At 27.5% G+C, this 20710-nt stretch overlaps 2 protein-coding genes across 6 annotated transcripts in view; one reads left to right on the top strand and one right to left on the bottom strand.

Moving 5' to 3' along the window:
- The window catches only part of LOC107447215 (uncharacterized), a 33131-nt gene extending 31567 nt beyond the window's left edge, over positions 1–1564 (top strand). For all 4 annotated transcript variants that reach the window (XM_071183335.2, XM_043049118.3, XM_087168018.1 and 1 more), the window contains one exon: positions 1262–1564. In XM_071183335.2, coding sequence (XP_071039436.2) covers positions 1262–1473 — 212 coding nt within the window. In that variant the 3' untranslated portion in view covers positions 1474–1564. The remainder of the gene's footprint in view (positions 1–1261) is intronic.
- Positions 1520–20532, bottom strand: LOC107447217 (uncharacterized). 2 transcript variants are annotated; one of them, XM_043049117.3, is made up of 7 exons: positions 20392–20532; positions 16116–16450; positions 13914–14010; positions 11584–11662; positions 8605–8729; positions 3354–3425; positions 1520–1630 (listed from the first exon to the last, which is right to left on the bottom strand). In XM_043049117.3, exons 2-7 carry the CDS (start codon positions 16446–16448, stop codon positions 1575–1577), a joined length of 762 nt encoding a protein of 253 aa, XP_042905051.2. In that variant the 5' UTR covers positions 16449–16450; positions 20392–20532; the 3' UTR covers positions 1520–1574. The 2 variants fall into 2 exon arrangements, with proteins under 2 accessions (XP_042905051.2, XP_087024143.1); XM_087168017.1 differs by lacking the exons at positions 1520–1630; positions 20392–20532 and adding an exon at positions 19991–20281 and having other exon boundaries at positions 3297–3425.
- Positions 20533–20710: the final 178 nt, after the last annotated feature.

The following is a 20710-nucleotide window of genomic DNA, read 5'->3' as shown; positions in this document are numbered from 1 at the left end:
AGGAAAATCATTTTATAAAACAACAAATGTCTTGGAATATGTCGCAAAAAGGAATGCTCCAATATTAGTTAGAGCTAGTTAGACCAAACGCTCCGTTCTTGAAGTAAAAGTGCAAGTTTCGAGCCATAGTGACGTCACTGGAGAAAATCGGAGGTTTGGTGCGGCGAGAGTTTCTTCAAAGGAGTGAACCAGTCCTTCTATTCTATTTAGCCCTGCCTGAGGATAGAGCGTTCGCCTTCCAATGAGGTGCACCCGGGTTCGAATCCCATCAATGGCTGGACGATGTGAATTCCGCACCCAGATTGCACTGACCACAGTGGTGAAGTAAAATATTTATGACTAATTCATTATTATTACTGAGGATATATGAAAAAAATATCCTCAGTAGTAGACGGATCATGGGTTAAAGTCCCTTTGCCGTTAGGTTAACGATGGGAAGTTTTCCTCTCCATGCAACGCATATGCGGGTTAGTTCCCTCAAAAAGACCTCCACAAAGACAAAATTTCTCTTAATACTTGATCCTGGAGTTCCCTTGTCTGCTGGATTGAGTTAATTACTAGGGTATGGAGGTGAACATTGAAATCTAAAAAATTGGGTCAACTATTCAACAACGGTTATAAAATAAAGTACTTGATCCAGAAGTTCAAATTAAAAACCAGTTCATTTTCTGTTTTTGATTTACAATCCTACTGGAGGATTTTTTTAAAAGAAAAATATACATTATTTTTATAAAATTTATATTCGGCAGCACAACATGTCCTTTTTGATTACGTAGTAAAAAATTACAATAGAATATCAGATTTTAAATAAAAGATCTTACAAAAATTAATATGTGTCAATTAATATAAAATTTTTCGAAACTAATTGACTGTTTCAATTTTAATATATTTCATAACATTATACTGACCTTGTTTAATACTAGCCTTAATTTAACGTGAAGTTGCTTATTTCAGTGATTTAATATTCTTTAATTTAAAATTATTATACTGCAGTAAACATGTTTTGACTTTTACGTTTCTGCATTCTTTTATAATTCACTATAAAGTTCTTCAAACTGTATAGGTTAACATTTTAAAATTCATTAATATTTTTCACAAACGTAAAATAGTGCCGAGCAAATATTTCAGTTAGGCTAGTGTCTTTAAAATGGATATTTCATACCCTGGTCTATAGCATTGTGGATTAAACATATTATTACCCAAGATTTTTTTCAAAAATATTTATTAATCATATTTATCTTTCCCCCCCTCCATTCCCAAGGGAACGAAGACTCTTCAAGAACAAAGCGCAGCTGTGGATACACAAAACATCCAAAATTTGATTGCTTTTATAATTCTAATCGTGATCTCAAAGAAACAATCTGTGAATGTGAAGAAGATGGATGCAATGGAAGCAACACTCTTCAACTAGCAATGCAAATTCTTTTGAGTTGCCTTCTTTTCAGTTACTTTACAACATCCCTCATGAGATAATTTGTTCTTCACTATTTAAAACAAATGAATCACAATTTAATAGATATTTTCTAGTTTATATTTATACAATAAATCTGTTTATTTATTCTTTTTTTTGCATTTCACTTGTGCATATTTACATACAGATAACAAGCATTATTTTTTTTTTCATTCAGGGCTACAAAAAAAAAAATCAATTAGAAATTTATTTTAGAATGACTTATAAAAGAGAAATAATATAATTTATTAAAGTAAAAACCACAGGGTAAAGTAAAAGTAACAGGGTTGCCACAGGCAACTAAATTGCAACTATTTTTTGCATGAGGCGACTATGGCAACTCCCCCCCCCCCCGAAAAGGCTAAAAAAGCAACTATTTTCAGGAAAAGGTGACTATTGGGAGACTTTTCTGTACTCCTAGCTATGTTTATTATTATTTTATTTTTTTTAATCATAAATTGGTGGGAAATCTGCTCTCCGTGAGATAGTTTTTGAGCACACTGAACTTTTTTTCTTAAAAAATAAAAAATGTTGAAAACTTTAATCTGCAAATTTGAGTCTTCACTTTTTAAATCGTTAAATATGCACAGATTCCATTGTAAGTCTTATTTCATTTCTCGGTCGCCTTTTCAGTGATTATTGCAACGAAATTCAGCATGATTTAAAAAAATAAATAAATTTTAATACAATATTATGATGCGTGAATTTCGAATTTGAGTAATCACTTTCCATATATATATATATATATATATATATATATATATATATATATATATATATATATATATATATATATATATATATATATATATATATATACATTAACCGTTTATATAAAAATTATCATATTTGCCACCAACTTGACTGAATTCATCATGGTATATGACGATTAAGTCATTAACAAAATTTTAGTCATATTTCTGATGAATTTTTATTCTCTCTAGAATTCTAGAATTATATTCAGGCAACTATTTTCCTAGTTTTGGGCTACTATTTTCATGCTTTAGGCTACTAAAAGCAACTATTTTGTTCATTTTTTTCTGTGGCAACTCTGGAAATACTATTCTAAATCAGTGCTCAAATATGTATCACTGAGTTTAATTTAAATTGCCACATTAGCGTGCATTTTTTAATATTACACTGATGGATGATGACCTAGAAAGATAATAAAGTTTTGTACTAGTGTGTGAAAATGCATTTGTTGAGAAAAGTTAATATAAAAATTATATAACAGTCACAATAAAATATTGTCAAGATTCTGAAACACAAGAAAAGATCATAAAAAACTATATATTTTATTTGGCATTTTATACATAAATTAAATAAAGTTTTCTATTCGTTTACTAAGTCTATTTATTGAAAACTGCATATAAGACACCATACACCCCATTTTAAGTGTTATACCACACATGAAACATGAAAAAAATAAGAATTTGTTTGATAAAAAATAAATTAAAGAAAAAATAAAGCAACTAGAAATTTTTTTCTTCAAAATTTAGAATCCTAGTTCTAAAAAATATAGTCTTTTAAAAATACAGGGAAAAAAAAGAGGCAAGCATAATAAAATTTTTATTTAAATAATGTGCGTAATAAAAGAGAAAAAAAAGGAGCAAAAGTTGCTTATGGTTTTCACCCCTAAAACCAAAAATGTATGTTTTAACAAGCACTAATCAGAAAACAAACAGCAACAAAATTTTTAGAGAGAGAAAGTTTTTTCTGAATGCCTAACATTAATTTGTATTTCCTGAATATTTAAATAGTGAAATAAAGCTTTAAATAAAATCTAATTTTTAAATATTAGAGCTTAGCAAATATAGTTAAAATCGACTAACAAAATTAGAAGCTGTTCTTTTTCAAGTAATTTATTTATACATATTTACAAATAAGTTTTATCATTCTTTACTTTTTTTGAAGTTATTGCTAGTTGAGCCTCTCACTACTAACTGTTTTTTCCTTTTTGCATCTGCATCTTTACCTGAAAAAATAAAATAAAAGTTAAATTGAACAGCATAATTTTAATTGTTTGATTCAATTTAATAGAAAAAAGTATATAGAATATAAGGGAGCAACAGCAAACCCCTTGCTTGCACAGTTCCTTTCAGATTGCTTCAGTCAACCAATAGCTCCCCAACTTTTATTTTAGACTAAAATTTTTAGGTAAGTACAGTGTAAAATATTAAAAACGGAAATCCTTTAATAGTTTTTAAATATACAACCTTGTTAAAAAAATGTTTTGACTGATTTCCTTCAAATTTTGTATTTCATTTAAACTTACATTGTTTGAAATCTCTCTATTCTAAAAAAAAGTTTTTGCAGTTAATTTTGTCCCCTGAAAAACTTTTTAACTACGTGATGAAAATCTAAGATTAAGGAATCAATTCATTCAGAATCTTTCAGGGAAGACATTTAGGGCATTCAAATCTTTTACATAATTTTAAATTTTTATTTATTTTAGTTTTAAAGCACGATTTTGCAGTTAATAATGAAGAATAACCGCCGTTCACAACAGCCAATCACATGTCTGAAAACGGCAAGCTTAAAAAAGCGATTTACAAGTCTGAATTTTCTTTTTCAGAGATGCAACCAATCACAAAATAGTTAGAATTTCATTCTTCAGTTTTACAACATCTCAACTTATTTCGTATTGATATATTGATTAATCTGATTATTTGTTTTCTAAAACGTTAATTCGTAAGTTTAATCTGGTTTTAAATCTTAATTCGATTTGTTTATTTACAAGTAATGCCTAAAAAGAAAAGACCTAACATTACTAAAAAGTCGCAACTCAATGCGAAAGCTAATCGAAAGCGGGAAAAACGTAAACTTCATAGTATAGAAGAAAATAATGCTCTTTTGCTTATACAACCTAATTACTCTTTTCTTTGGCCATTTTTTGAAATCCTCCATTTGACAATTAATATGAGAGTTAAAGCTGGTAACCAAGAATTTGCCAATTGGTTGTTGACAATTGGCAATGGAGAACTTTTACATCTTGATGCAAGCACTCCTGATCTTTATTGTAAAGATATCATTTCTTGGTTTTTTGAAAAAATCGATTGTCTTAATACTAACTTCATTAATCACATCATATTATCACCGCAAAATGATGAAGTTAACAAAGTTAATGAAAATATTTTATCACGTGTGCCAGGTGAAGAGGTTATAAGTTATAGTATTGATAAGGCCACACTATATGGAGTAGATAAATCAGACGGGAGAGAAGAAGAAGCTACTTTAAGGTATTCTATTGAATATTTAAACTCCATAAATCTCCCGGGACTGCCACCTCATCAGCTCAAATTAAAAGCTGGATGCATTGTAATGCTGATCAGGAACATATCTATTGTTGATGGCCTTTGCAATGGAACTCGATTGACTGTTCTTAAAATAGGGAAAAGAGTATTGACTTGCCAAATTGCTACTGGTAATAAAAATGGTAGTATTGTCAATCTTCCAAGAATAGAATTAAATATATTATCAAGTAATTCTTCCTTACCATTTGTGCTTTATCGACGACAATTTCCTGTTAGATTAGCTTATGCCTTAACAATTAATAAGGCCCAGGGCCAAACCTTCGATAAAGTTGGGCTATATATTGAACGGCCTATTTTTTCTCATGGTCAATTATATGTGGCATTGTCAAGATGCACAACGAAGGAGAACATTAAAATATTTATTAAAGATGATCCTGTCATTAACAATATTGTATATAGAGAAATATTATAACATATATATAATGTCAAATTTATAAATGTATTTAGCGTAAAGAAAATGCTATTGGTGCATTGTTTATTTTAATTCCGCAAAATTAATGTTTTCATTTATAGTTATTTTGCTGAATATTATTAAAATATTTTTTTAAAAATTACCCTGTTCTTAACAATATTGCTTATTGAAAAATATTATAGTGTTTGCATATATATATATATATATATATATATATATATATATATATATATATATATATATATATATATATATATATATATATATATATATATATATATATATTGAATTAAATGTGTTAAAAATATATTCATTTCTTTGGGACAAAGTCTGTATTATTGTGATTATCATTTTTTTTAAACAAGTTTCATATTAAGATTATATCTGCACATTGATGTTAATTTCTGAAAATTTTGGCTCATTTAGAGAACAAATAGGACATAGAAGGAACTGTAGTCAACGAAAAAAAGTGACATTGATATTGACACACTGCTTATTCTGCATTTAAGAAAATTAATTCTTTTCGATGATAACAGTTAATATTCAGTTTAATATTGAAATATATGAAATCAAAGCATTCTTGGTTTTGCGAAGCAATTCTCCGGGGGTTGGCGAGCGTTAGCGAGCAGGGGGCGGAGCCCTCTAGTGATGTAAAAATTTGTATATCTTACAAATTTTTTTTCAGACAATTATTAAATAAATATAAATTATTATAAAAAATTGACTTAGAACTATTTTTTGGCTAAGTGAATTTTATTCATAATATTATTACGTGCACGAAAAAGCTTTCTAGAAATCAGGTTCCTAGGAATAAATTGGTATTATTGATAGACCTTTCACAAAATTCCGATTCTTAAAAACAAACCATCCAGAAAATTCTGATTTCTAAAAACGGATTCTTTACAAAATTCTAAGCTACTTAAATGGACCTCACAAAAATCTATAATGATCTGTAAAATCCAAACATACATTTTGTTATAACTAAAAGGAAATTTTTTCTTTAATAAATGTTTTTTAAATGAATTATGACAAAAATAGTCTTCTAACATAGCTATGAAAGAAAGAAACAAGATAATGAATATGACATGAAAACATCAACAGATTGTATTTAGAGGAGAATAGAAAAGATCAAAGGCAGAGTTACATAATGTAGGCAAACGTTATGCCCAGATACATCCACAAAAATTCTTAAATTTTGTGGATTCTTTTTAAAATTTGCCGAAGGAATTGCCTTTTAGTAAAATATCAAAACTCCAGCAGTTTCAAGAAAAATCAGAAATTCAACTATTTTCAAAGAAAATTCTGATTTTTCTTGTATTTGAAAACACAGATTTTTTGATGATCTTGATGAGGGAAAACTAAAGAAAGCAATTTATAAAATTGACATCACAATTTGCGTTAAGGTGGCTACAAATCACACATTACATTAATATGATTTACCACCATCACAATCTGCAATCAACATCCACGTAAGTCACGACTCTGTATTTCACATGTTTTTTGAATAGAATTTTTCAATATTCGTATTAACCTGATTAACGAATTGCAATTGGTAAATTAATTGCCGCTTATAAGCCATAATTTGTTAAATATTGTCTCCATTCGATTTGAAAATCAAACATAGCAATTTAAATTCTAGTGATTTTAAAATCAAACATCGCGACTTGTATTTATGTGGTTTAAAAATCGAATTTCGGAATTAGTATTTACACGGTTTTTATATCAAACGTAGATTTTAGAATTACATGATTTAAAAGTTACACATTATGTTATATAATAACACAATGTAAAAAATTGCATATTGAGATTCAAAAATCAAAAGTCGTGATTTGTAGACCTTATTAGAATCCAATATTGCGATTCGTATTCCTGTGTTTTAAAATCAAACATCAGGATTTGTATTCATGAGAGTTATTTCAGAGCTTAAAAAACAAGAAAAGAATAAATTTTGTATACTACTTATAAATTAAAGCACATTAATAATATTTAAATTTCATGTTCACACAAATAATTAAAATATCATTTTAAAATATTTCCATCATTTTTCTGAAGCTATTTTTATTTAAGAATGATCTAAATCTGAGTTCAAATAATCTTTATCTAACAATCTCCAGGGGTGATTGTGAGCCCAAGTCAAAATTCCGGAAAATTTCTTAAGTTAAAAAAAAAAAATAGTTTAAAATGAAAAATTAGAAAAAATATAAACAAGGTTTTTTCATTTTTCTCAATATTTCTTAGTTTACTTAAAATATATTTAAAATTTTACACATACCTATGATGACTTGGAGAAGTAATTAAAATTTACAAATATGTCCTTTCTTGAGTTTATGATTATAACAACTCTTTACTAATAAAATATGAATATTAATCATGAATATAAGCTTATAAAGTATCTATCTGGCTCTCCCTTACAAACAAATAAAATAAACAGTGTTTTTAAGTTCCACCTTTGAAAATTTGATTTCCGGAAACATCTGTGATCAATGATTTTTTTAAACGTCTGGACCTTCGATCTCCGGAAACGTCCGTATCACTGTTAGCAAAAAATCCGGAAATCCGGATTTTTTCTGGAGCACAATCAGCCCTGAAACTCAATAGTTAGTTGTCAAATGTACCTGTTTTTATTTTTTAAAAGAATATGGCTTATAATGTTGATAAGCCAAATTATGTAGTTAGTTCTGAGGATTATAATTCATTTGTATTTTAATATGTAAGTAATAAAATGCCATGAAATTAGATTCAAAAGAAATAAAATCAATTTCCTTTCCTTCATAAAAAATTATAGTTAGAATTCATAATTTTCTAAATTCAGAATAACCCTCTAAATATAAATTTTTCAGGTTAAGATTTCAAGTACTTTTTTCATTAAGACACAATCATCCCTGAATCAATTTATATATCCTGATATATTTATATTTTAATATTATAATGCGTTATTGAAAGATTATTTTGCTAAGTTTATAATTTTAATATATTGCTGAAAATCAAGCATTGATATAAGTTGATTTTTGAAAGCTGAGTAAAACTATTTATTTCATATGATATATTTCCATCGTGACTGTTAGCTTAAATATTACAATCATGATTATGTTTACAAAAATGTAATTTTCCACAAGGAAAATTTTGATAATTATTTTCACAAAATTCATTTATGTTTTTTGCAAAAAGTCAAACTATTTTTCCCAAAACTCTAAATTTAGATTCCTGGCAAAAAATCCTTGGATAAAGAGAAATAAACAAAAAGTGAAATTAATATTAAGGGTCCCAAATTTTCGAATGATTTCCAGCCTAAACTATTGGGACCATACTTTCCAGATTGCGGCTATCCCTAATATTTTGAGGATAAAAAATCCCAAATAAGTTCTGAATTTTTTGATATTGATAAAAACATAAATACAAAAAATATTATTTAATAAATGCACACTTACTACTTTTTTCTCTGCGAATGCGACCACTATACAATAAACGATCTTTAAGGGTTCTAACACTTCCAAGTTCATGTTTTCGAATTTTATCTTCCTCAGCCAAACTTTTGCACTTGAACAAAGTAGGGCTGCAAGAAATGATTGTTTCAAGCAAAGTAGAAAAACAAAGTGATCAAAATAGAATTTACCTAAATAATGAATTAAATTGGATTTGTTTCTATATGTTAAAGAACTTATGAAAAACTAATGCTACAACATTTTAAGTTCTTTTATTTTAAATTCAGAATATTGATTACCTACAGAATCTAATTGTTTTTAAAATAGTAGTTTTAACAATAACCTTTTAAAAATTTTTGATGACTGATTTGTCATTCTACTTCAAAAAAGAAAAGCAAAGTTCCATTAAATTAATATTTATTTCTACAAAATAAATATTAAAAATAAGATTTCTAATGTAGTAGTTTATCTTTGAAACTAACTTTACTTAGTTGGAATAGATTTCAGCTTGTATTTTACTTATAGACTACAATTAGCTCAATTTCAATTTTTCGATATTTTTTAAGAGTAACAATAGATTAAAATTTTGTCAAGTGTCTACACTGTCCCATTTCCTAATGCTAATGTTAACAAAAATGTTTTACTTTTTTTTTTAAAAATTACAAAAGTTTAAACTCAAATTAGACTTTTTCTATGCAAAATGAAGACAAAATGTTCAAATTTCAATTAAAAAAGACAATGTGTTAAAATGATGCTATATAATTTATTTGGCAAACTTATTAGAATTAACCACACTAGACACCTTATTAAGTAAGAGAAAATTATTCGATTCTTAAGCATAAATTAAGATAAGTTTGATTATTTTCAGTTAGTGATTTAAGTAGAATTTCAAAAAAATTTGCTTAATTTTATTATAACTGAGAAATAAAACACTGTAAGAAGTATAAACATGATTTCTGATAAAGTAATATTGGGTCTATCAGAAAGAGTATAGTAAACTGGATGTAAAATTGTATAATAAATTTCATATTGAACTCTCATTTTTTAGTGGTTATGTAATAAATCACTCTTAAAATTTATATCTTTTCCACAGAGAACTGCATTAAGATTGCTAGGAAAATCACTAACATTAAGAACAACCTCAAACAAGAACAGCCTAAAAGTTGGAAAACAGAAAATAGACAATCAAATGAACATACAATACTAATTTACACAATATGCATGATATAAATTTTTGTCAAATTCAAAATTTATTTACATATCTTTTCTAATGATGGCATATAGGCATTTTTTTGCTTGTGTACAATTTTTAAAATCTTTTAAATGTATTTATACACGCTAATATCAATAAAGAATACAAAGATATATTAAGTATTGATACAATACAATACAATAGAAGCTTTTTTTTCTTCATTTGTTAGGTAAATGAGAGCATATAAAAATGCCAACATTTATTTTTGATTTCTGAATTAATGGTAATTTTGAAATTTTTGCAAGATGTCAAGAAAAGAAAAAGCCCCAGTTTGTGAAAATGAAAAGCATTTATGATCAAGTTTTTTAATATTTGATAAGTTACATTTACACTGCATTATTTAGGCTCATAAAAATTTGAAAACATCAAGAATTTTTTGTTGATTTTGATAATTTTTTTCAAGGTTGAAAAATTTCTCTTAATTGATGATTTTTTAAAAAAAAGTTTAATAACTTTAAAATATTTAAGTTATTTGTTCATTTGCCTAGATAACTCTTCATGGCAATATTGTATACACAGCCTAAAATATAAGGCACTTAATCTGTAGCTTTATTTTCTTCAAAATGACTTTGAACCTATTAAAAAATAAATAAAATGCCAAATGGTATTAAAAATTGAAGAAAAAATATCTTAAAAAAGTTTCCAATTTTTTCTGTTTTTTGTAGTTAGCTCAAATTGAACAATAAATGGAATCATTTAGAAAAGTTTTAATCAAATTCATTCATGATGTACTTTCAGTTTTAAAATATGCAAATTACACCCTTCACTGTGATAACAGCCCTTCCCTTAAAGTAATCAATACATAAGGTACCATTTTTATTCCACAGACCTGAAGTTTTCCTTTAGACTATAGTGGTTGTTATATCAAGTGTCAATTGTACTTTTATTAATGTAACTTCAGAAGAAGGTTCTGTTCAACTTGATTAACACAGTATTTAATATTAACTTTAATTTTTTAAGTAGGGGAGAGTTGGGTAGCCCCACCCACTTAAGGAGTATTGCTTATATTTCTGTATAATATTGAGTAATAATCAATATTTTTGTATGTTTCTATTGTTTTATCATCTAATTAAATAATGAAAAAAGAATAAACCAAAAAAAGAATAGTTTAACTTTAAAAAAATAGAAATGTGAAAAAACATGTTTTTCAGCTCTTTTCAAAATGTGTTGGGTAGCCCCGCCCAGTTACAAAAATTGTTTGTTTTTTTTTCACTGTTTTTTCAAGTGTAAATGAAAATGACCAATGTATTGACAATAGATAAACTCATTTATCATTTTTATCACAAAATTCAACCGATTTTTCTTCATTTCATGACTACTGTATTCAACATATTTTCAAAACTATTGTTTACCATGTTACCAGCTGCATAAATACTTGAAATTTTGAGATTTTATTTTTAATATAACATTTAATGTCCGATGGTCCATTGACTTGAAAAAATATTCTACACACATGAAATTGACAATGGGCAGGTGTACACGACACTCCCCTACATTGATGGATCCATTTAAGATATTTTCAGATCTATGAGTTTAAATTTAGTATCCATTGGTAATAAGTAAATTATTTTTATATATTCGTTTATCTCCCCCTCCCCCAGTATTTTCAAGGCAATTGATAATTTATGCTTTTTAATAAACTGTAATAAAAAGTAAGATTTAAAACCATTTTTCCACAAATGTAAAGATGTATTGTTTTTTTTCTCAATAAAAATATAATATACATTTCTCACCCATGTTTTTCAATAATTTCTTCTTTAACAACTTCAGCATCAACCTCCTCTTCTTTTTCTTCCTTCTTGTCTAAAGTAACTGATAATGATATTTAAATTAATAGTTAAAAACTAATGAGTTAAGATAATTTAAAAAAACACTTATAAGTAAAAAACCATTTTAATAAAAAACATCAATTTATCAGAATAGTGATAAATGTTTATTCATAATAATTGTTTTAAACAAGTTAAATGAAATTAGATTTGATCTAATTGTTCATACTAGAACTACAATTATGTGATATACTCTTAAAAGGAATCAATGGTACTTTCTTATGGCAACTTGTGTTGATCTGTTTAATACCCATTCATTGATCATGCGGTATTTTAGGAACAATTTCAAACACACTTTTATAAAATTACTTAATTAAGAGTGAAAAATAACCATACCCCTTTAACAAATATCAAATAGAATAAAATTTTTGTTTAGAGGAAATAAAATGACCTGTGTCAAGTTCATCATGGAGAACCATCATCTATTTGATTGAAGAAAAAAAATACTAGTTGCCAGTCTTTATGTTGTTGTTGCTTATTCAAAATGAGTTTATATATCTTTAGAAAACCTCAAACAAGAAAAGTTCCTTGTTTCAAACCTTTCCTCTCAAGTCCTAAGCAGGAGATAAGGTGTGGAATTTGAGGTATCTTTATGTTGCAAATAAATATTCCAAAAAATTTAAATAAGTAATAATAATAAAAAAAATAAGAAATTATTAAACATTCTGTTGCATTTTCTTTTTCATCATCATCACAGTACGATTTTTATTGTTTTAACATGCCATAATATAATACAAGCTTTGAAACATCTTTTCTCTCGAAACAAAATTAGATACCAATTTCACAACTGCTCACAAGTTTCTCACAACGTAAATTTCCGCAAAATTTTAATGTCTTTTTTTTTTTTAAATCTAATTTTGCAAATTTTTGGAATTGCTAAGATTTGTGCAAAAATTGCTTAAAATAAGAAGCTTTTTGGATTTTTTTCTTTTTACTAACATTTAAATAACAACTAGTGGTTTTTTAAGGCATCAAAATTCCTAATGCATAAATGATAAAACATTTAGGAGAATAAATCAATAGAAAAACAACAAGAAAATAGTTTAAAAGTTGACCATATTCTCATCAGTAAGGTAGGTAGTCTAAATATAACTTTTAACTCTAAAATAATGCCACTCTAAAATAGTGCCAAAAGATCACAAAAGAAAGAAAAAGTTTAGCATTTCTATCCTAATTAAAGGGGTAAGGTATACACTGGACAATGAGATTTCTTAATCCTTAGTGTTAAAAAACATGTTGAATTGTCTGCAAATAAACATTTGACGAACAATGTACAATAATATGTGCCAAAATGTTGATAATTTGAAAATAAAATAAATAAATAAATACAAATATTGCAGAAACATACAAAAAAAAAAAAAAAAAAAAAAAAAAAAATTAAAATTTCTTCAGGTTTTTCAGAAGCTTTTATTACTTGTACCAGATTCAGTGTAGTGTTTCAGAGCAAACACATTTCTTTTATTTGAAGAGTTTAAAATTTCTCTCAAAACATACGTAAATTTTAGTCCTTTTTTCTAGTAACGAACTTGAAACCCCACTTATGGTCTACCTTTTTAGAGGTTTTGAGAAGACAACTAAAAAAATTGGAAAATACTTTTTCAATAAAGCACTGATGGATGGACACATTTGCAAATGCGATGTTAGCTTGCAAATTTCTTTCTCTCAAATTATAAGAAAAATATTGCAATTTAAATACAACTAATCTCATACTATGTAATCTAACAATGTATTCTTGCACTACACAAAAAATATGATTTGAAATGTGACAAAAATATGATTGTAATGGAGTTAGGAAATAATAAAAAAATTAAGTATAAAAGATTCTAATTTATTATTTACAATTTTTTATTATTTTTCCTCATTAGTCAGTTGCAATGTTTCTGATTTAATTAATATAATTTATGTATTGGAATTAAAAATTAAGATAGAAAATTAAAATTTGCTATTTGCATATGAAGCAATAACAGGTCAAATTGATTAACAATTTCAATTATAGTTTTTTCTGTTTTTAACAAAGTTTTGGAGGCAAGAAAGGCTTTCCTGATAGTTAATCATAGATGTGAAACAATTAATAACACACATTTTTATAGGTTTAGAACAAAAGTATAAAGAAAGAGAAACAAGTTAAATTTTTGTTTTGTTGAGAAGTTCAATAATATTGGCTTAAATTAGTTCTAGATGCTGCAAAGTACATATTCAAAATAATTTAAAAGAAAAATAAATTAAGTAAACATTACTATTTTCTTCATTATAGGCAGCAGTTTCTAAGCCTGGTTGATCAGTCAGTTCTTCAATCACATTTTCAGGTAGCAACTTAGACTCAATTTTTTGCCGCTACAATAAAAGACAAAATCAAATTTGTATGTATAAAGGAAATTATTAAATTTTTATAAATAAAACAAAATGATTTAATATTAATGAAACAATATTCAGTGCAGACGATTTCAAGATAGTTCACTTTACATTGTTAACACTGTAAACCATGAAAATGTTAAAAATTTTAAATTTTTATCAATAACGTTATATCATTGCATTTGCTGCACTGAGGCCATTCGACAAATCCCTTCTCATATCTTAATAACCTTCTGAGACGATTTTGACACAATTACCCTCCCTCACTATAGCCACAAAATGACTATCTGCATCACCAAATTCATGGTTGAAAGAAAGGATTTCTGATTTTTTTCAACCCTATCAACAAGATTCAATTTAAAAATCAAAATATAGCTTTGATGATGTTTTTGAGCCATGTTCAGGATAATTTTCTTGAAAAATGACTAATCTGGCTTAGTTTTTAAAGATGAAATAAAAATCTGAGATCGTGATAAACGCTTCAAATCCAAATTTCTAAATACATATTTTACAGGTGTGCTGGTCTTTTTTAATAGATCAGTATCCACAGAGGATATAAGACATAAATAAAAGCATCGAAAGATATAGATGGATATCAATACAAGCATTAAAAGAAACAGGGAAAAAACAATCTGAGCAAATTAGCACATAGACTTCCAAACCATATTATTAAATTATGTTCCAAGTTGGTTGCATATGGCCCATGAAAATGTTATTGAATTGTAAACGAATATTTCTGAGCCTGCTTGTACACAATTTTTGACAATAATCATATGAAAATATAGTAAACGCATATAGTAATAATATAGGAAGCACAAAATTAGGATAATTCAAGTAAATAGAAATATAAGTTCAAATGTGTAACAAAAACAAAGTTTTCTAACAGCCTGTGATGAAATTTTTGGTCTCGAGTTGTTTGGTGATTCTCAATCTTTATGTTATGACCTTCTACTTCTCGAAGTTTGATATTGAATTTTTTGGAGGGTAATTTTCCATCCATTAGTTTTTTTTTTTTGATAAACTAGTCAAAATTTTCTTTTGACTGCTTTGAATATAGATATACAGTCGAACCTGTTCATCGCGAATCCCGCGGGAAAGGTGAAAAATTCAAGATAAAGAGGTTTCGAGTTATACAGGTACTTTAAAAAATTAAATTTAATTAGGAAATTCTATTAAAAGTGCTTTAATTGTTTTTAGTTGAAAAACATAGACATTTCTTTAAATTAATTATACCACATACATCTATTTACATAACAGTTTTTTTAACATACATTTAACACTGAAAATAATTTTTCCAAGATTTTTGACGTATAACCTTATTTGTTTCAATTATTCTTTCGAGGTTAAAAAGATTGCAAATTCCTCATAGCCAACATTTTCCTGGGCATCTACAAGTTTGCATACCAACTGTTTTCTATAGTTCACTTTAAAACTCTTAATTATCCTTTGACCCATTGGTTTCAAATTTGAGGTCAAAATGAATTTCCATTCTTAGTTGAAAAGCTATGTTGAAAAGCACATGGTCACTACTCATTAACCCCTCACTTACTGCCAGAATCATTGTATTCCTTTCTAGTTAAGGAAGTGCAGGGATAGTGATTGAAATTCCAAGAAACATCCCCAACCTGTTCATCCCTACTTCCTGTGGATTCATGAAATTCATCTCTATCTACGAGTTCTACTGATAAAGAAAGTTTTGACATTTGTGCTCCATTATTAGAAATGAGAGAAACGGAGGTTTTGATGAAAAAAAATTCGACATAAGCATGGAAAATACATTGATTTTAGACAGTAAATGTAGGGAATTTTAGAAATTTCGAGATATAGAGGTTTTCGAGATAAAGAGGTTCGGGATAGACAGGTTCAACTGTATAATAATTTAAAATACTACTCACAAATGTTTTATTTATGAGCCATGATAAATTGCGCTTTAAAAAAGGAAACTAGAATTTACAATTTTGTACAACTGTTCCTGCAATAATATCGCTCATATAAAAAAAAAATACAAAATAAATAAACAAATTTTATAATATAAACAATTAAAAATGATACAGAATTTATAGTCATCTATAAAAATAAAACAATACCTTCTCGATTTTTTGTAGCATATATTGGTCATGAAGCTCCTTTCGTTTTCTTCGTTTCTCGTCTTTATCTATTTCTATAACTTCAATAGTTCTTTTCTTTCGTGCCAACGTTGCTTCACGAGCAGATTTAAAAGATAGAGCCTCAGGAGGTTCGTCATCGGGATCTGTAAGCGAATAATCTGAATCGGAGTCTGTTATACTATTTAATTGATCTTTCATGTCATGCTCCAATTCACTTAATTCTGATGAAGAATCATCATCATCATCATCTGATGACTCAGGTAATGGTATATGCTCTTCAGCTGCATCCGATTTTCCAAAGAGAATAGTCATTACTGAAAAAATAAATAGATAGAAAAAGCAGAGTTAATTTATTACCAAAGTAATTTATTCAGACAAATAAAAATTCTACAGAACATAACGGATATTATGACACAAATATAGAATCTACGCAGCTGCGAAAACACAGGAATAAAACTGACACAGAGTGTATTCAGGGGTCTGTCCAGGCCGAATTTACTACCGTTTAGTGGTACCTTCACAAATTCAACTGTAGGAAAAACGGTAGTTTCACAAAATATTTTTTCATAAAATTTTATTTTTTTATCCCTTAAGAAACAAAAAATCAACACAAAGATATGGATTTATTAATACTATATTTTTCAATTTTTCACAACATAGGTACCTCTCAGAAAAGCCTAGACTGACCCCTGGTATTATAACCAGATGATGCAAGTAGGGAGATGTACTATGGCACAAATAAGAATCTTTAAGCACGGCTGTCTACCCACCTAATTGCCCCCCCCCCCCAATTTTTTCTTTTTCTTTTCTAAAGGCCTAATAAAACCCAAGTGGGAATTTTAAGAAATGACAAAAAAAGGAGTTAATTTGTCAACCTCTTTCTTTCTCTGTCTTTCTTTCTACAGTTATTATAGTAATTTCATACATTTTTAAATATTTTTCTCAATTATTTAATCATTTTTAAGCAAATAATCTTGATTACATGCTGAAGGGATGAGCAAAAAATGTTTAATGCATACCCTCCAACTGCTACTAAATTTCCGTAGTTTCAGAAATCTTCTTTTCAGACGGTAGCAAAATTAATGTCTTAATATTTAAAAAAAATTAATTTTAGCCTAACTTGTCCACTATTACTTATAAAAGTGCAGGCCATATGGCTAGATTCTTAAGTTCTGATAAAAGTTTTAAGAGAGATCCATTTACTTTAAAAATTTCTACTTTGGTTCGCTACCACTAGAAAGAATTATTTTCAAAATCCTCATAAGTTGGAGGGTATGTTAATGCATTTTTGAAATTTTTCTTTTATGGAAATATATTATATTTTAAAGAATACAAAATATGTTAACATAGCAAAAATGGAACACTCTTTGTATTTCACCAAAGTATTTTAATCTCAATAACACATATTAATTTTATAAGAAAATTCTGTAATTTATATTAATTAATGATATATCGGTAAAGTAAAAATAAAATGAATACCATATTTAGTTAAAAGTTCTGTAACAGTCTCTTTTGGTCAGTCGCTTTACTCATTAAATGCTTATAAACTTCAACAAGCTTTTTCGAGACCTAAATTGTTTCGCAGTTTGGACCAAACTCCACATGTAGAAAACCTGCATTCAATAGCTGCTGAGCTTGCTGGACAGCCAGCTAATTGAATCATAAAATGGGCAAATTATTTTGTTTTCTCCACCACACTTTCATTAAATAATGAGTGTGGGTACACACTAGATCTTTTATTCTGAAACACAACACTAGAATTAGCCATTCAGCACTTTTCATAGAAACCCAATCCTCTGCCTCTTTCTTCATGTATTTAGAAAGTCTTCTTTTTCTATTGTATTTTGGATTCAGAATATTAGCTAAAAAAGGGAAAGGAGTAAAGGGTTTTCTTACATCTCTTTTCAATAATTTTTTCACATGGACTTCTTTCTTTTTTTTTTTTTTTTTTGCAAGATCTTTTCACAAGGACTGATGCTGAATTTTAGGCTAGAAACTAAACTTTTCTACTTTAAGCAAGGAGAGATAAATAGGATACGAAGAAGAGGAGTTCACTTTTTAAACAGATGCAATTGTAAATCATATGTTTTATTAGTTTTTTTCGATACTATTATGTGGTGTTATAATATATGTATTTTCATAAATTTTTAATCGATTAAAAGAATTCCTTTTGTACAAAAATTTAATAATTTTATAGTCCAGTAATTTTTGGTAAAATCGAAGCGGAAGTAAATTTCAATATTTAATTCCTATTTAAAAACTATTGTAATTAGAAAATAGTTAAAAAATAATTCATACAGTTCAAATTGGGGGGAGGAGGGGGGAACTGATAAAAAAATTGATAAAATTGAGAAATTAAAATATAATATAGTTGAAATGCTTGAATACAACCAAACAGTTTTCTACATTTATCAGCATTTCTTTGGTACATGCTTTAGTATTGAATATATATATCAGTTGTTCTGTACGTATCAAATCAGTGTTATCATAATTTAAACAAAATAAGTCTAAAATATTTTCCTAAATATATTTTTTTTGGAGGGGATTCTTTTAAAAGATTCTTTAAAGAAATAATGGAAGGATGAAGTATTTAAATTACTGTAAATTAAATTAGACAATAAGTTTTAATTTAACTCCACCCAAATGGGGGCATCTTGGGAAAGACAATCAGTAAATAAAATTAGAGATTAAAAGTAGGTAAGAGAGTTGTTTAACTCTTAAACAATTATTATCCATTGTATTTAAAATTATTTGCTCACAATAAACAAACTACAATTACAACCATTTAGTTTCATGTTTATTTGAATACAAGTGTTTTTAAAAATTGAATATATAGTTACTGTATACCAATACTGAGGAAAGACTTGATTGCCAGAGAAACTAGCAAGAATTTTTTTTCTTTCATGCATTCTGATTTAAACTAATTTACACCTCATTGGATATCCGGCTGACAAATTAAAATTTATCTTTAAAATTTTAGGATGTTAAGCTTGAACAAAAATAACAATTATTCACTGCTTAGTTTGTAATATTTAAAGAAATCACAATTCGTGCCAAATTTGATTCAAATACAAAAATAATTATTCTTAATGATATCTCCTTTCCCTTAATTTTTGTCTTTATTTGATTTGAAAAACTGCAAGTGAACATTTCTATCTATTAATTTTATTCTGTGTATTATTATTTCTTTGTCTGATTGGTTGTTCATTTACAGATACATACCTATTGATGTGTGATAGGGTTTGGGGTAGCACAGTCATAATCTTAAGGTCTACAAACATATGTGATGTATCTACAATAATATGTTCTTTTGGTCTGCATATATATGTGAATGATAGGTACTTAAGAGAAGTCAAACATATGAATTGCGACCCCACAATTGAATGCGCCATGTGAGAAGACAAGTTCCATGTCTTGATCTTCTCCCTTTCCCTCTCCTCAGTTGTATAGGAATGTACTATGATATATTCTCTTTTCTTAATATTTTTCGTACTTAATTGTCACAAATATATTTTTTAAATTTACTCGTTGCTTTCTTTTAGAACTATGTTCGATGTAGTTTTAAGTTTCACTTAGTTTCCTAACTTAGAAGTGCTTAATCTATTTGAAAATAAAGAGAGAAATTAACGTATCATAATTGAGAGAATGTAGAGAGTTTTGCTATAGTCCATTTTGATTGCCAATAATAAGTTTCAACCTCTTTAGCTTACTAAAAAATCAATTTAAGGATTAAAAACATAACTCAACACATGGAAACAACATAAGTTTTTCTTTTAAAGGATAAAATATGAGCAAGAAAATTTCAATGTGAAATAATGTTTTTGTACTTGCACAAGGGTAGCAACGAGTTGTACCTTTTGAGATTGCTTCATTTTACAAGTTTTAGAGATAACCCAGTACATGAAAGCCAAAACTGGAGAGGGGAAAAAATACCACAATAGAGCTTACTCGAAAGAAGCTACTATGCATAGATATTATTTATATACATTTATTTCAAGCACAATAACCACGTAGTTTGACTTTCACATGGCAATTTTGGCAGCATAAGCAAGCATCTATATGGGAACATCTGCTGGATGGGAGAGTATTTAACACGTTTATTTTTATTATTACGATTGTGCACATAAAAATGTATTGCTTTATTTTTAAACAGGGTAAACTATTACTGTTGATATACAAAATAAACAGTATTAAAAAAAATCAGCCGCATGCATTCAAATTAGCAAAATTTTAGAAACTAAGAAATTGTACTCACTTATAAACTTTTAAAAAAAAAAAAAAGATTTTGCAGAAGCGACAATTTATAATGAACACGGCGAATGGAAACACGTAATTTATTTATTTTTATTCTTTATGGTGAGGAGGTAGAAGTCCACCTATTTTGCTTCATCAAGGGTCCGTAAATCACTGCCAACTTGCGTTCATTTAGATGACATAACTAATAACTGAGCATGTAATATTTTTACCAATCATTTTTCACAGTGTAACCTTAACTGTCTTTACAGTGCATTGCTTTTGTTTTTAAACAAACAAAAACAACTACAGTTTTCAGTTGTTTCTTGAATTTCTTTGTA

The sequence above is a fragment of the Parasteatoda tepidariorum genome, chromosome 7 (genome assembly GCF_982258835.1).
Source record: "Parasteatoda tepidariorum strain Cologne lab strain chromosome 7, Ptep-v5.0, whole genome shotgun sequence".
Taxonomy (NCBI): Eukaryota; Metazoa; Arthropoda; class Arachnida; order Araneae; family Theridiidae; genus Parasteatoda; species Parasteatoda tepidariorum.
Note: the sequence above shows the minus strand (reverse complement) of the source record. Positions and strands in the feature narration are given on the sequence as shown.